At 42.2% G+C, this 17087-nt stretch overlaps 1 protein-coding gene across 3 annotated transcripts in view; it reads left to right on the top strand.

Moving 5' to 3' along the window:
* Window positions 1–5858: 5858 nt before the first annotated feature.
* CHRDL1 (chordin like 1) overlaps window positions 5859–17087 on the top strand; it is a 37813-nt gene continuing 26584 nt past the window's right edge. The window contains exons 1-4 of one of the 3 annotated variants that reach the window (XM_072929159.1): window positions 5859–6357; window positions 9117–9262; window positions 10893–11005; window positions 14779–14872. In XM_072929159.1, coding sequence (XP_072785260.1) covers window positions 9157–9262; window positions 10893–11005; window positions 14779–14872 — 313 coding nt within the window. In that variant the 5' untranslated portion in view covers window positions 5859–6357; window positions 9117–9156. The remainder of the gene's footprint in view (window positions 6358–9116; window positions 9263–10892; window positions 11006–14778; window positions 14873–17087) is intronic. The other 2 variants (XM_030272652.4, XM_030272651.4) reach the window with 2 other exon arrangements.

Here is a 17087-nt window from a genome sequence, read left to right as displayed (position 1 = left end):
ACATGGCATTGTAATTATTCCTTCTACATGATGTAAAATAATAAAGTAAGGGTATTTACAAAGAAAAAAACTTTTCTTTACATATAATGTAAATTGCTATATGGAACAGAGAACTCATGGAGTGTCATGATTTTTTTTCTCAATGTTCCCTGCTGAGCAGTGCCACAATTAATCAAGCTTTCTAGGTTTTAGTTAATTGCTGGACTCCAATAAATTGGTTTGTACTGGCACTGGTCCAGGTCTGATAATTTCACAGCCTTGCAAACTGCAGCATGTTCACACAAGAACCTTGAAAGCAGGGAGCTGGGATAGAAAAGAATAAAAGAAACTCTTGTTCTGTGACGTTCCATTAATACTTTAAAAGCCAGCCTACTAGCAACAGTGTCTTCACTGTTTTTCTCCATGTATTTTATACTGATATTTTTAATGATGAAATGAAGTCCCCCCTTCCTCACTTTATTTTGTAGCTGGTTATTCTCAAAGAGCCATTTCTAATTTCACTATTATCCTCTTGGACATTTCCACTGTTCCTATCCTCTGCTGAACAGTCCTTGTGACTTTTTGATACAGCTCAGCTTTTTTTTCTGTCTCTCTGCAATTTTGTTCATGTGAAAGGATCACCATCTTCTGGTGAAGGAAAATTCAAGACTGGCTTTATGAACTAGACAAGAGAAAGGAGCGGTGTCCCCCTCTGGCATAACTCAGTGCTGGTGAGTGGCCTCACGGTCAGTCGGGCACTGAGGCAGAGCCCGGCTGGGATTTGCCCGAGCCTGCAGCCAGGATCAGGCAGGCTGGCATCACACTTTAGTGCAAGCCAACACCTTAGGGTCTGTTATGAGTAAGTACACACTAATGGTATCAGAGGGAAACACAGCTCCACAGCCATTAGTTTGTTTTACAACTGAGCTCAGTTACACCAAGGACTTTGTGTCCTCAGCTCTCACTGGTAGCAGTGGGATTTACAAGTCCTCAGCCCCTGGCAGGCTCTGGCTCCATGCTGGCACATATTTGCCTTTGTTCTCCCTAGAGAAGAGATCAATTATTTGGTAAGTTCAGTTTTACTGATGGGTTTCAAAAGCGCTCTCACACCAGCAGATTTCTAAGCAAAAGAATGACATAATACCCAAGGTGTTCAGTAACTTCATTATTGTCTTTGGTTTACCAAGGTGAGGTTAGCAGCACTAAGCAAGGCTTATAAAAGTATATTTGAATTGCAATTTGAGCCTCATTCAGCCTGCCTTGATGCCTTCTGTCATGCATTGGGAGACAGGACTGACTGGGTTTATCTGGTGGAAGCCAGCTGCAAACAAATGCCTCAGCAAGTGGATCTTTATCATGGTATGATTAATCCATAAGATTTGTTCCAGCAATTCTTCTGCATAGAGGACTAAAAGCAAATAACTGAGATTCTTTTAAACTCCTGAAAAGTTTTACCAAGTGTGATTCTAGACAACAATTGCAATGGCAAGAAAGAATGTATGTTGTTTTTATGTGAACTGTGCCAACTTCTGCTGTTTTCAAGAATGTTTGGTAGTGAAAAAACAATGAAGGTGAAGCTGATCCCAAAACTCAGAAATCATCACTTACATAGATTCTCTGATGTTGCTTTTCAACTGCTGAAAATAGTCACTGAGATGCTATTGCACGTTATATGGTTTGCATTTTTCAAATTATGTATCTATAATGCAGGAATTATAGATAAAAGTTTGGACTGAAGATTTGGATTTGCCATTCATGCATCTCATCAATATACCAAAGACATCTATATTCCTACAAATTGTCTTCAAGTTTTTGACATGACAGGTATTTCAGAGAATTATAGGATCATAATTACAGCTGCACACACATTGTGGTGGTAATAGGTATCTTATAAATATCTAGAATAGATTAGATTAGATTAGATTAGATTAGATTAGATTAGATTAGATTAGATTAGATTAGATAGAAACATCTGCAGATGAACACTTTGAGGAAATGATGAGCACATGCAAAATTCAGGAGGGCCTCTCCTCTGAGTGCATATATTTATTCTACACATTGGGATTCTCAATACCCCATCTAGCAAAGTGTCATTTATTCTAGGATGGAATGAAACATTGTGTGGTTGTCTTCTCCTGCATTTTCATTGCTGTTGGCAGGTTTTGTGGGTCGGGTCTCTTCTCACTTATTTATTTGGAAGTTAAATTTAAAGAGATATATTTTATTTGCATTTTTTGACAGAACAATGTAAGACTTTCAGCTACTCTTTAGTCCCATCTGAATATATCCACAGCAAGGTAATGAGGAATTGGGCTGCAATTTGACATTTTACATAATGCTGTTGTTATTTAGCAAACTGAATTGAAATCTCAGGCTCACTATGTCTATCTGTCTCACTGGCAAATAAATAAATTAATTTCTAGTGCTAGAGGACTGACAACACACTGTGAATGAAGTCCATGCTACAGAAAAAACAGGAGGGTGGAGAATGCTCATGACCACCCTATGCCATAATCACAAAATTCTATGCCATAATCACAAAATCATGCACATCTGAAGCTCTTTTTGTTGAACAGTATATGTGAAGCCTGCTTGGTGAACATCCAGATTGTATTCCCAGTATGATAACTGGGGGGGGCTGATCCAAACCACAAAAAGTAATTTAGAGATTTTTATAAAACCCTGGGAATAATTTTTAGCATCTTAAGATACATTTTCCAAAGGGCTTCACTGAATTCATGGGAATGCAAAAATCAGAGGATGCTCATCATTATGCTAAGGATTTCCTTTCATACATTTTTAGAGTGAAAATTTAACCATAGATAAACAGAAGAAAAAAAAAAATAACCAGGGGTATTGTGTTGTGTGTCTAATATCTCTCAGAGCTCAATGTCTGTTCCAATTAAGAAAACTCCACATGGTGTGTAAACATGTTAGCATTGGCATGAATCTTTTAGCCTGTTTTTTTTTCCCCTCAAAAGAACTGAGAAATAATAGCAGGATACCTTCATGCTGCTCAGTCACTGTGAGGCACAGCACAGGGACGTGGACTTCTACTGGCAGTGTCACATTATTTATCTGCTTAATTTCCATTATCTATCTTTAATGAGAATTGCATGGATAAATCTTTGTGCTTTTAAAAACTGAGGGCATCCTTCAATCTTTAATGCTCACTGTTGGGAGCAATTCCTTCCTGTCTGGACACCAGAATGCAGAGCATATTCAAGCAGTCAGTTCTGCTTGGCAGCATGAAAGGTAACTGTGGGTCTGATGCTTGTCCAGAGCTCTCTGTGTCACACGTGTGCAGCAGCCCTGAGCTTCGCAAGTGGCAGTAACAGCCCACTGCTGAGCAAGAGCACAGAGCAAGGGGTTTGCTAAGCTGTCAGTGCTGTGCTCTAAGGGGTAACAGAGACCCCTACCATGGGGCTGTGTTAGGTGTGAGACAAGGCAAAGCATAACAGGCTGTGGTGACACACAAAGAGTGGAGGCTTGTCCTTGTCCTTCTTGGTGGGACTTGGCCAGAGCTGGGAGAAAAGGAAGTGCTCAGGCATAGGTGTAGCACTCCCAGGATCCAGGGGCACTGGCAACTTTGCCAGCTCAGAAGGGTCACTCACCAAAAGGCCACCTGTGAACATTCTGCTCATGCACAATGTCCAGCATGTGCCACATTATCCTGTGGCCTGGCAAGCACAGCCCTTGCTGCGGCGCTGTGCCATGGGAAGATGAAGGACAAGGAACAGGTGCAGCCATTGTAGGTGACCGAGAGAGACACCAGACTGCATCTTCAGTCAGAAGCCCTCAGGGACGTCCCAGCAACTGATGAACAGCCTGAGCAGCAGGAACAGGACTGGGAGTCAGACTAGAGCACCCTGCCCTTGGAAGTCTGGGTTTCCACTAAGTTGCCAGTTCAGTGAGTCCCCAAACCTCACTTAAGAGAAAGGCTCTTTCAGTCAATTCTCTACAATCTAAATCTGCCAGAGTGGATAAAGAACACCAGTTCAAATATCTCTGTGTTCAGCAAAGGTCTTGCACCTGAATTAGTATCTCCAGAGACCATCAGACAGCAGCATCTTCTGAAACAGTCTTACAGAATGCAGTGGAAAGTGCTGGCATCTATAGCAACTTTCCCAAAGCACTCTTCAGGCCAAATAAGGAATTTATTTTCAAAGAATCCCTCTGCGAAAGAATTCAGGTCACACAGTCTATAGAAAATAATTCACTTCTCATTACTACTACACTGACTAGGCATAAAGAGTACTGCAACAATTACTGTTGTCTTTACACAGACTAGATTTGTATCAGCACAGAGAAGAAAATACATGGAGAAAAAAAGTACATGGAAAACACTGACACAGTTGGGTGGATTCTTCTGGAGGATGTCTCTGCAGTAAAACTGAGCTCTGCCCAGGCCCAAAGCTGCATTTACTAAAGTCATGTAGCCGCTATCAACCCAAACTATTAAACCTACAAAGTTTAATACCTGCAAAGACCTGTGGGTTCCTACTCACCAAGATTTTCAATAGGATCAGTTCAGTCACACATCTGAGTGTCTGTATTATTCAGAGGCAATTCATCTCACAGGCTGAGCCTGTACGGTCTAACCCAGCACAACACCTAAAGGAAAACAATTCCTACAGCCCAACAATTTAGAAGCACATGCATGTGCTTAACTCTGCTCCATGAACATGGATAAACCTGTGTGGGACTGGAGCTTGCACAGAGCAGGTTTTCTGTTTTCATGTGCAAGTTACAATCATACTTCTGATTCAGAGTTACCATTTTTTTCCCCTGTTTGCCCATCTCTGTTTCATACAGTGGCTCTTCCAAAACTATCAGTCTGCAGCCATAGGCATCACATTGGGAGCTAAGAGCTTTAAGCAATGGTTTTTCCTTAGGTACATGGGTTACTGCCTGTGCACAGCAAGACACAGTGGCAGAGTGACACACAATTAGACATGGAGCAGTGTTTTCAAAATGCTTAGCTCCAGAACTTTCTCTTTTCATTTTTTTAATATTAGAAGTTATATAGTTGCATTTGTCTGACACACAGCCTTGGTAACTCATAAAGTCACACTACAAAAGCCTTAGTAAGTCATCTATGCTTTCCTCATGCTCGTATAAGGTTTCACCATACACTGCACCTTCAGTGTTTTGTCCAGCTAAAGTACAATGGAAGAAATGAAAGTTCTGCTCAATTTTCAGCCTTCTGAAAATATCTACTAAGCCTGAGAGGTGTACGACCTCCCAGCAGTGCTTCCCAAACACCCTGGTCCCAAACTAGGGGAAATAGGTTGTAATTTGTTTCTCCACATGATGTCTTTTCATACCTCACCCTTTTTCTCAGATCATTTGTCAAGAGTTCACTGATCTCTTCTTATTAGTTACAGGGGCTACAAGAAGACAGAAAAAGAATGTTTGACCAAGCATATAATGAGTCATGGGTTTAATTTAGTTCCACCAGAATCTCAATGTGACCTTGAAACCTTCTAACACAATAAATCAGACCAGGGGGTATCAGCAGAAGGTGTCTGGCAGATCGCAGTGGATGCTAACTCGGTCGGGTCTGCTTCGGGGGGCACACCGCCTAGGAGAAGCCCATTAAGGAGCCGTCTCGGTGTGGAGTCCGCTCTCCAAGAAAGCCACCCGTGGGGCTCTGTTCCCGCGGAGGAAAAACGGCCACGGTCACCCAACCAGCAGCTCGTTTGAAGGCACCGGAGCATGGCCGCACCGCCCGGGCGGTTCCGCGGGCCGGAGGGCAGCCCCAGGGGCGGGAGGGCAGCCCGAGGGGCGGAGGGCTCCGAGCCCCGCGCCCGGCGTCGCCCCTGTCCGCGGCCCCCCGTGGCGGAGGGCTCCACCCCAGCCGTGTCAGTCACGCCGCGGTGCCGGGCGGCGGGCGCGGGGCGCGGGCGAGGAGGGGGCCGGGGCGGAGGCGGCCCCGCTCACCCCGCCTCCCGCCGCCGGGGCTGCGGGGCAGGACCCGCCGCCGAGCATCCTCCGGCCGCGGGCCTCGCTGCGCTCCTCGCCGGGGCGGGAGGCGGTGGCAGGTGCCCCAGCCCGGGACCTTCCGGAGCGCCCAGCCCGCAGCTCGGCCGTAGCGGATCCCTCCCGCTCCGCTCCCGTCCATCGCTCGGGGGTCGAGGGCTGGCGGCGGCGGTGGCAGGACCCCGTCCGTCCCCTGCTCGCCCCCCCGCTATCCAATCGAAGGGGACACTTAAAAGCCGCGGGAGAAGATTATGGCAACGTGAGTGAGCAGCGGCGCCGCCTGGCCGGACCCCCCGTAGCCGGCGGAGCGGAGCGCGGAGCCGCGCGGTTGTCCCAACCCGAGCGCAGTTGGCGGCGGTGTCCGGGCGGAGCGGAGCGGCCTCAGCCCTGCCCCAGGTTTGTGAGCTTTGCTGTCCGAGACGAGGCCCCGGGAAGGCGCGGTCCCGCTGCCGGAGTTACTCCGGGGCCGCGGCACAGACAGCCCAGCGCGGGGACTCGACGCCTCCCGGGCGTTCCGTCCGTCCGCTTCGCCGTCCGTGTCCCGCCGCCCCCTCGGGGCAGCGCCGGCACCTGGCCCGAGCCGAGCCGAGCTCTCCTCCCGGCCCCGGGCGCTTCCCGGGCCGTTCTGTCGGAGCAGCGAGAGCGGAGCCCGGCAGAACGGGGTCCCCTCCCGGCCCCGGGCACTCCCGACGGCAGCGGCGGACGCGCCGCTGGGATGAAGGCTCGGGAGGAGCGGAGGGAGAGGGTTCGCAGTGCGGGTGATGGAGGGCAGCGCGGCCGTCGGGGCTGAGCTGTCCCCGCCGCTGCATCACCGCAGCCCCGCAGCCTCTGCAGCTGCCCGCCGCGCTGCCATTTTTGGATTTTGCGGGTTTTTTTCCCGAATCGTAAAACGTGGCGAGGCCGGACACTGCCTCTTGTAGTTAGCAAACCGGGCTCTTTGGAGGGCGAGGCGTTAAACAGAGCCCCTTCTGCTTTATTTCACGAAGTAATTAATGTAAGATGTGGATGACTTTAATTGTTTCTACAATGCAGAAAATACACCAATAATTAACAGGTTAATGCTAACTGTGATTATTTAAATCCAGGAATTTTTTTTAGGACATTGCCCTTTGGGGAAATAAAGGGAGTGTCCTAATAGTGAAAAGTATGTGTTTATATTTGGAGTAACAACAATACAGAAATTAAAGAGAATTAAGAAAGACATCAAAAGTCTCCATCCCATTTCTGTTATTAACTCCTCCATCTAACATTACTGTGCAGCATTTCTAAAAAAAAGCAGTCACAGTTTTGTAATGTTCTTCCTTTTGAAGACCTGACATTTAAAATGGGTGGATTTCCCAGCCTTTCTATTCCAACTAACCAACCTAGCTAACAGATACGGTGCTGCACAAAGGGATAACTGTGCGCCATTTATAATTATTGTTTGCTTAAGCAATTCCTAAGAAGGCTGAAGTATTTAAACATTCACATTTCTGCTAGTCCCAGTGATGTGCTACTGTTGTTCTGAATGCATGCAAGATGTCCTGGGACTAAATTATGATGTTTTAATGTTTAACAGGTTTTTAAAAGTATATTTGGCTTCAAAAATGTCCTATGTGATTTGAATATGTGGAAAGGGAAAAATTACTTAAACCCTTCTTCTGAAATCGAAACATTATTCTCAGCTTACAAAATAAATGGAAAGTTATGCTTAGTTACTGAACAGGCACTGTGCTTTAAAGAAGGGATTTCTTTAAACATTTTCAGAGGCAATTTGCATTGTTTTGAATGAGCTTACTGAGTACAGAGCAGTGGCACAGGTTTAGTTAGTTAAGGAAGATGTCCATTGTGGTTGTGGTTTGGAAATACAGAGAATTCTTGAACAGTGAAGGCAATGAAGCTGCTGATAACATCAGATCACACACCCTTTGTACAGTATCCTGGGTCTCAATCGTCTTAATAGGAAGATCTTCATTTTAAGGGCTTCTTAACTTACTGTTTAGTTTCTTTAAGTTATCAACCACTTTACTTATTCATATAGAAATTATTATTTTTGCCTTGATGATCCATAAGTTTGGACATATTTATATACAGTTCCGTTATTTACATGAAATCTGCAGAGGCCAAATTAGTTTACAAAACAGACTGCTCATTTTTCCAATAGCAACTCTTTTTGGGTTTTTTAAGCTTCTGTAAAACTAATAGTGAATCCATACCAAGGCTTTTAAAATCACACCCAAATCTTTCCAACATTGTATGTTATGGACAAGTGCACTCTGGGAAGATAACACTTTAGCAATGAATGCTTATAAACATTGGAGCAGCAAAATAGTAGAATCTTAAGTTAGTTGACTGTATTAAAAAACAATCTACCTTAGTTAATTGGTTAATTATTTCCATAACATAATTCACTTATTAAAACCCAGAAAAAGGAAAACAGAATCACACATGAAACAAGAACAATACCAGCTCTGCACCACACAGAAAAGAATAAATTAAGCTTTGCCCCACCATGCAGGATTTTGACATTAAAGATCTAAAGGAATGAAGATGACAAGTCATTCCGCCACTCTGCTCTCAGCTATCAAGGCAGCAGAAGGGTTAACTCTAGAAAAATTAATTATACACAGTAGCAGAACAATAGTGGTGGGGAGAGGGGCAAGCTGAATAGTGCTGGAAGCTTATTAGATGTGATAAGGAAAACTCCCACTGGCTGCAGCAGGGCCTGTGGCTCACCCTGAGCAGGGATTTCCACAGTGCAGGACCTCTACTCCAGGGCCACCCAAGGTTAACTTTAGGATGAAGCAAACGCGTAGCAACTGACACCACAGATACATCTAAAAGTGATGCTCTACAAGAACATATCCCAAACTAGTTCCTTGGGAAAAAGAACTTTTAAGAATTTAGATTGCTTACTTGCCAGATTGCTTTGAAATAAAACAAGGACATTTTGAGAATAAATATCCAGTTTTCAGCTTTCAGGAATAGGAATGCGGCCCCTTTTCCAAAAATTAAATGATCTGAAGGCAAAGCTGTTTCCATGAAAGGAAGATCCGTGATACAGATTTTTTTTTGTTGTTGTTGTTCTGGCAGTTTATGATTTCTGTGTGCTGGATGAAATAATTAAGTATCTTACAAGATTTTACTTTAATTAATTTAATATTTTCTCCCAACAGCTCCACATTCTCTTCTTGGAGGCTCTTTCTTTTCCTGTTGATGATAAAGATGGAAAGAAAGTGGATATTGGAGGATTTTAATTTTATCTTTTTTGGTGTGCTCTGTCTCCTTTTCATAGATGGAGGTAAACTAGAACAAGTAAAACGTAAGTAGACTTCAAACAAAGCTGTCACAGTCACTTAATATTTTCAGATGTGGTTCAGAAAAATATGTCCAAAACCTTCGAACATTCTCCTCCTTCTAATCCTGTATTTAGTTGAATAAGGCCACACCCATATTTGGGGTACATTTTCCTAAAGCTGTACAGGTTATAGTGCATCATAAAGAACATAACACATCAGTTGGAGAATCTGTTTTATTTCAAATATCCTGAGTCAAGAGTGTGCTTAATTCTATTTAGTAACCTCTGTAAACACCTGACAGATTATCTGGATCTGTCCCATGTGTAAGACTATTGTGCTGAAGTTTTCAGCTAGTATAAAGCTTGTCCAAGACTGTTCTGTTGTGTTGTAAAAACAGCCTCACATGAACTGGATTAGATTCTCAACATCCTTTGAGAAAATTAAGAGTCTCTTAAAAAATCTGTCAAAAACTTGATGAGAAGAATTGAAAACAATACAAACAAAATAAAGGAAGCATTTCTGCAAAGTCTGTCATCCGTGGGAGATGTTAAGATATTTCAGAAATCATGGCAAGGAGGAAGAGCTACCCAAATAAGTCTAGGAGTTATTGACTGCTTCAGCCTTGCTACTGGGTCTCTGGAATGCTCCCCCTGCCTGCACAGGTTGGGTTTTGGACTCCTTCTTAAACAAAAGACATAATTTGCCCTTAAAAAATTTTAGCCTCAGTATCAGCAGGTTGTGCTTCCAAGGAAGATGGAGGGAAGACAAAAGAGAGTGAGTTCCAGAAAAGCCCTCTGCCCCATTGAACTCACTCACAGGAAAAGCATGTGCAGGAACCTTGTTCAAAGAAAGAGCAGTGAGAAATTGCCAAGCTCAAGCTGTCTGCTTTTTTGCATCCTGTGTTTCATTTGTCATGCTCCTGTGTGAAGGGAAAGCAGATCACAGCTTCTACTAACAGTCCCTAGCTCTGGCTACTTTCTTCTAGCCCAGTAAATGTGAAGACTGTCCCTGGCTTGGATTAGCACATGTAAGATGGGTATTTTGTTAAGATATCCTGAAGTATCATCTATACTGTAGGTAATGACTTAAACTGAACTTGGATATCATTAAGATAACAGAAAGGAATTCCCACATGGAAACACATGAGAAACACCCTTTTATTGTAGAGATTTGAGGTCTGACCTGTATGTGGATTTCTGCAAGTGTGTAACTGCAAGATCAGAAGTGCTTAGTGAACAAAATATCTTAAAATATTTTGAAAGCTGATGCATAAATTATTTCATGGGATTTTCCTGAGTCGGACCAATTGCTTTGGTTTTGCAGCCAAGAGGTTTTGTTTTCCATAAGCCTGTCTGAGTGATCAGGCACTTAAATTTTCTTACCTAAACAGGTGAAAGGATAAACTCACTTGTATGAAAACCATCTAACCATCATTTCAGGAGTTGCAATTTTGGAAAAATGGGAGGCAATGTAATTTATTTTGGTTTGGAATATTAGAAAAAACGACATGTGGAATTAAGAGTCTTTCTGCTGTGTCTTTTTCTCCAGGAAAAGAAAAAGTAGTTTACAGAAAACTGCACATCTAAATAGACTTTATACATGTGGAATGGAAATTTTCATTCATAGCTCTTTCAATTCTTTACTGTTTTACAGATTCAGATACATACTGTGTGTTTCAAGATAAGAAATACCATGTAGGAGAAAGATGGCATCCTTATCTAGAACCGTATGGCCTTGTTTACTGCGTTAATTGTCTTTGTTCAGAGGTAGGACTGCTGAGTTATTGATCCTACAACTCCTGCTTGCTTCACTGACTAGAATCCTTTCTCATGTAGCTACAGTTTGACAAAGCCCAAACCTATTTGCACTAGTGGGTGCTGGTCATGCTGCAGGACATAGAGGCAGGTGATCCTAGTGAAAGGAAAATATTAAGAGAAGGCCGATACTGGCAAAAAATACTTGTATAGCACAGACAAAACAGCTCCTTAATTAGCCAGAAGCTTTGTGGATGCTGGGCATTACATCTAGACTGATAAGGCCCCACTACCTAAGTATAATCCTTGCAGTTCCACCAATATGGAAGATTATGCTGAGTTTGGTACTTTTCATCTATGTACACTGCCAACATCTTCCAGCCAAAGCATCTGCTGCCCTAAAGTGCTGAAGGAGCAGGCTTAGATATCACTGTTAGTAAAAGTCAGTCAAAGAAGAATGAGATGATGAAACATGAGAAAAGGTTATGGGGAGCAGAGAGAATTGGATAGAACATGAAAGGGCTCCCATCAGTTGATGGCTGATGCAAAAACACAGCACTCAGAGATCCCCATAGTATATCATATACAGCTGGGAGGAGGCACAAAAATGAGGGCAGTTTATGTCCGTTAGAGTACTTTAAAATAAACAGTGAGGGATCTTAATCACTAACACATGAGACACTCCAGATGCTGAGTTCTGTCTGCTATATTTAATGCAGAATAAAGTATTCCTCGCTATTTTCCCTCCCTGCAAGTGTAAAATATTGAGCCCCTGTGCAGCATTTGCTCTGAGGGAATCTGCTACTACAATTCAGTGCAGAGATGCACAAACAGTAGTCCCACAAGTTTAGCTGCAGAATGCAGCTGTGAGAGAAAAAACAATGTAGTAGGAAGGAAAGGAAAAGTCTTTCTTTAGAGCAAAAAGGAGTTTCCACTCAACTTTTGCTGATGTATATGCCAAGTTGAAAACTCCCTCAGAGTTTGTGTGGAGTAAAACACTCATTAAATCACTGGAAGAATGTGTCTTGGGTGGGGAAAAAATTAACTGGGAATCCTGGAGAATAAATGCTCAATGATTTTTAGAGAGATGTTGGACAGCTTGGAGGGATGGAAAAGTGCCTGGTCAGCTCCTCTAGACAGCATTGCTGGGACCCAGACACACCCACACACTATGAGCCTCCAAAAAAGAGTCTGTTTTATTTTTTAACTTGGGTGCAGAAGACAAAGTGATAGTTCAGGGCAGCAGGTTTAGTAAAGAAGGAAACTGCTTATGGTAGTTTCCACTACATGCAGGCTCAGAAGTGGATTGGACTTTACTCTTGTTTGCTATGTTTTACCTTTGGTGTACCATGAGGGTACACCAAATATAACCTGGGATAATTTCAGCAGTGAGGATGCTGATCTCTTGGATGTGACTCTTGTTGTCTAGAAGGGAGACTGCAAATAACAATTGTAGCATCCACACACTCATTTGACCTTTCTCCTGGCCAAAATCACGCCCTCAGAGCACTGACCTACCATGAAAGCTCCTGAAGTTTCATCAGTTTCATGATGTTTCCTTGAGGAAACCTTCAACAATTTATAATTGAGAATCATTAGAGAGTCTGATGCAGCAACTGATTCCCTCACACTGCAGAGAAAAGCAAAAAAATCCCCGGGGGTCTTTATGCCCAGTGTATCAAAATGTCTTTGCTTGCCACAGACATTGAGATCCATGTGATGTCTGTGGAAAACAATTCACATCAGCCAGGCAGCAGACAGATCTCTGCTCTGTCTTTAAACAGTGTGTCTGTCCATCCCCCCAGCACACACACTTCTGATGTTTAAGGAAAAAGGTAAGGCAAATTAACTACACAGAGGCCAAGTTATACAGCCTGGCATTAAAAAAACCAACAACTTTCCTGGTTTTGTGTGTGTATATAGTATTGTATTTTTACAAGTTATAATCTCATACGTAAACCAGAATAAAACTAAACATAATTCAGTGTTCTCATCCTATTCCCCCTTCCTTTTACAACTCCTCCTCCCCCCAAGTTCATAGTGGAGCCTGTTGACTGTTACTGTCAAGTAAAATAGAGCACTCACAATTTGTCAAATCATAATTTTACTCCCTAAAATGCAGCAGTTTTTGCTTTTGCTTGTGTTCATAGTCAGATCTGCAGACTTCAGGCTAAATGACTGCTCTCCACATTCAGCACTGACAGCCCAGATTCAGGAGAGAGATGCATCAACACTCTGGTACCTGATGCAGAAATGTGACCTTGGCCCTGGCTTAGAGAGACTGACCAGCACTTGAGTCCTGCTCTGGTCAGTGGGGCTGTTCTCCCAGCTCTCACTGTGAATGCAGCTGGAAGATCAGTCTCACTAAGCACAAGATCAGTTAAAAGAGCTCTGTCCTGCAGCAGACAGTGGAGTCTGGCTGTCAATGTGGAGCAGCAAAGTTGGCCTGCAGAATTTTATCATTTATATCATTTATTTTTATCATCTATTTTATTTTTACAGCTGACCATGCACAGAAAGTAAACATTCACCTCAGGAGATTCCACAGGACTTAAATTGAAAAAGAGTGAGGTCACAGAACAGGACAAGTCAGCAACATGGAGACAGGTCAACAGGGAGTGCCAGCCTTTCTTCTACAGCAGCACTTCCCAGGCTCCCACGTCTGCTGGGCAAGCAGCTGTGCAGACCAGGGATAGTCCTTATTCTCTGAAGATCCTTCAGTCTAAAATTTGCTCCTCTTCTATAAAATCAGTATATTTTATTTCAGTTCTTATTGGAAACAGATGGTGATAATAATTTTTAGTGTCTCTTTCCAAAGCAGATGCACAACTGTAGTTTGTGGCTAGCAATGATCTAACAGTAGGATTCCAGCCTGTGGTCTGCAGATACTTGTCAATGAATTATTTTGAAAGGGATGAATAGAAAAGCCTATACATCTGCTGTCTAGGGAAGTCTGCACATCCACTGAAAACATTTCAGTGCTCCAGAAGGCATATGAAAATAAAGTGGGTTTAGTCCTGACACCACCTAAAACTACAGTCATAACTTAGTATCAATGTTGATGCTGAAAGATCTTTCTTGTTATAAATATAAGCAACTCAGAGGTAAATTAAGAGGATGAATTATAGATGGGAAATGGGAATTTGAAATGGATAGTCTTTTCTGGTTACAGACACCAGAGAATGAAAATTCCCTGTGTTTTAATTATAAATCAAACTTAGTTGTGGTCAAATAGAATATTATGTTAATGACATGAATAATGAACCCTATTCCCAAGACTTAACTCATATTTCTTAGAAAAATGGCTACTTACCATCTGGGTTTTTTTGTCTACTGGGAAAGCAATAAAAGGAAAACAAAAGGCTCTCCACAGTTTTCAGGAGCAATTACAGATGCTATTGTCTCTTGTGGTCTTGAACTAACCCTCAGTAGGGGATATCTCAGAGATCTACCATTTATCCATGTCTTAGTTTTGGAAATGCAATTCCTAAGCATAATCTGCTCAAAAGAAAAAGACAAATGGAAATAAAAAGAGAAATGGAGATTGTTGCTATCCATTGTTAGACACTTCCTCCAATTTTAAGATTTTTAAGGATTTCTGACCTCCAGCATAAATTCAAGGGCAGTGGTAGTATCTGAGCATATCTCGGTGTGAGTGAAACCCGAACATTGTAAAAAGGCTTTTTAAAAAAAAAAAAAAAAAGTTTGGATGTAGAATAGAGAAGACAGAAATTTGTAAGACGGCACATTTCATTAAAATACTATGTACTATGTTCCATCTGCAGAATGGAAATGTTTTGTGCAGCAGAATAAGATGCCCAAGTCTACACTGTGCTTCCCCTGTGCATGTACCACAGCTGTGCTGCCCACGATGCCCAGGTAATTCCTATTAGTGACAAATAGTCCTTTCTGAAATAGTTGTTTAATATGCTGAGTAACAACAAAATTAAATATTTGTGCTGGAAAACTTCTGTGAAGTAAACATCCTCCTGTATCCATTTAGGTCATGAGAGCCTTGTCCTACAGTAAGTTACAGTATTTCCCGTGGTATTTTCTGTTTAGGAAATCAGAAGTATAGATTTGTCAAGGGATCAGGTAAGCTACCAAGTCCAATCCCCTACAATCCAGGCAGAAAGTAGCAGTCCTTTCATCGACTGTCCATTCCAGACTCCTTATCTCTAAAGTCTGTCACAATAAACCATCCTACAAACTTCCTAGGCTTCTGGTTTTGGTATTTTTCAACAGAGCAGACCAAAATATGTGGTTATTTGCAATGGCTGTCTGTTAAAAAGCAATTCAAAATTGCTTTGGCAAATGTGCATTTGTATAGTGTCACTGTACAACCAGTCTGGTAACGTTTACCTTTCACATCTCAGTTCCAGGCATAGCTTCATAATTAGTAGAGACTGTTGTAAATCATAGAAGCAGTGCTGCAGAAGTTTATGACTATATAAATCCAATTGGATACTGTATAGTAAATTCTCCAGACTGTACATTTATTATATGCTCATTATTAAGAGCCACTGTATGAAAGAGACTAAGCAGGATCTTTCACGAGCCTGTTCCAGCATTCCCGACATGGCCTAATGGCTGGGAGATTTGACTGGAGCTTTTCCCTAAATGCCTGTCTTAGTGGCACCCCACATTTCCATTTATAAAAGAGTATTCATGCAGCATCACAGAAAGGGGTTTTATTTGGCTTTCTCCAGAGAGTTTAATTGTCTGAGGAAAACAGCTATTCCCTGAGCACAGCTCGTCAGCAGGAGGCAGTAAGTGCACAATGGCAGAGGAACATGAGTGCACAAGGAGGTTGCTGTTCAGGTGGGATGGATGTGTTCACTGCACTGGATAATAAATGGTATCCACACAGCAGTTTTGGGTTGGATTCATCTTCCCTGACAATTGTATACTCTCTCTATCAGATATGTGTATCAATATCTGATCTAGGTGTCTAGAATCGTTTTTTAACCAGTGACAAGGAGGAACCATTTTGAGCTTATAACTCATCTGATGCTGTGATGCTGCTTTTGTTTCTTAGGATGACATTGAGCCCATTCAACTTTAAATCCAAATTTAAAGTTGAATGGAGTTGGAACATCCAGTTGTTTTCTTCAAACATCCATTGGAGTTTTCTCTATAATTCTACTGTGTAAGAAAGAAAATTTCTAAGGCAAAATGCTTTCTTTGACAAACTAGAACTTTGTAAAATAGTAAGGTGCTGGGAATACAAACCCCTCTTTTGTCTCCAGATCAAAAGAAGGACTGGTGTGCTGGTGTGCCCAAAATCTTGTCTGTTTTTCTAGCTAATCTAAGCTTCAGTTGGGAAGACAATAATCTAGATACCCTTTACAGCTGTTGGAAACATGAGAGTGATTCATCCTGTCACCCAGAATGAGAAGACTTTTTTCCCTGGATACACCTGTCACTCTCCACTGATTATTGAGGGAACACAGGAGAACTGGATGCTTACTTTTTGGCAGTTTAAGTTAAATCACAGAAGTCCTACTCAATAATTGGCATTTGCAGTCAGGAACCTTTTCTATTATTTTTTTTGTATCTTTGTATCATATTTACTATAGAAACATAAATGCTTTTTAGATTGACTGGTTTTGCTTCAAGTGCTCCTTGGCAATGAACTCTTTTGGCTTTTTTCTGTTCATGAGCTTGTAAATGTTATGATACCTATGAAGATTTTTAAACATTCTACAGTGGTCTAGTAAGGAAGAGTAAGACCGCATATAAACTCTCATATCCATTTTATCAAGTTAAGTTCTTCCTATTCATAGTCTTCAGCTGGAATTTTGTACTCCATCTTTAAACTGATAAATATGGAAAATTATTAGAATGAGCCTTTCTTGAATTGTCATCTTTTATCTTCTCTTAGCTGCTCCTAAGGTGTATTTGTAATCAATCTACTACAAATGATGGGCCACTACATTGCTAGCTGTGCACTATCTCACTAAAAATGTGAGTCCCACAAAGGTCTGGTTTTCCCCTGGTTGGATCTGTAACAATGTTAGGTAAAAGAGAACCTGGAGTCTCCTGTGATTTCAGGGGTTATTTACATTCTGCTTTCTGCAGCGCTTATATGTAT

The sequence above is a fragment of the Taeniopygia guttata genome, chromosome 4A (assembly GCF_048771995.1).
Source record: "Taeniopygia guttata chromosome 4A, bTaeGut7.mat, whole genome shotgun sequence".
In the NCBI taxonomy this organism is placed as follows: domain Eukaryota; kingdom Metazoa; phylum Chordata; class Aves; order Passeriformes; family Estrildidae; genus Taeniopygia; species Taeniopygia guttata.
The sequence above is the reverse complement of the archived record's forward strand: the minus strand, read 5'-3'. Positions and strand labels throughout refer to the sequence as shown.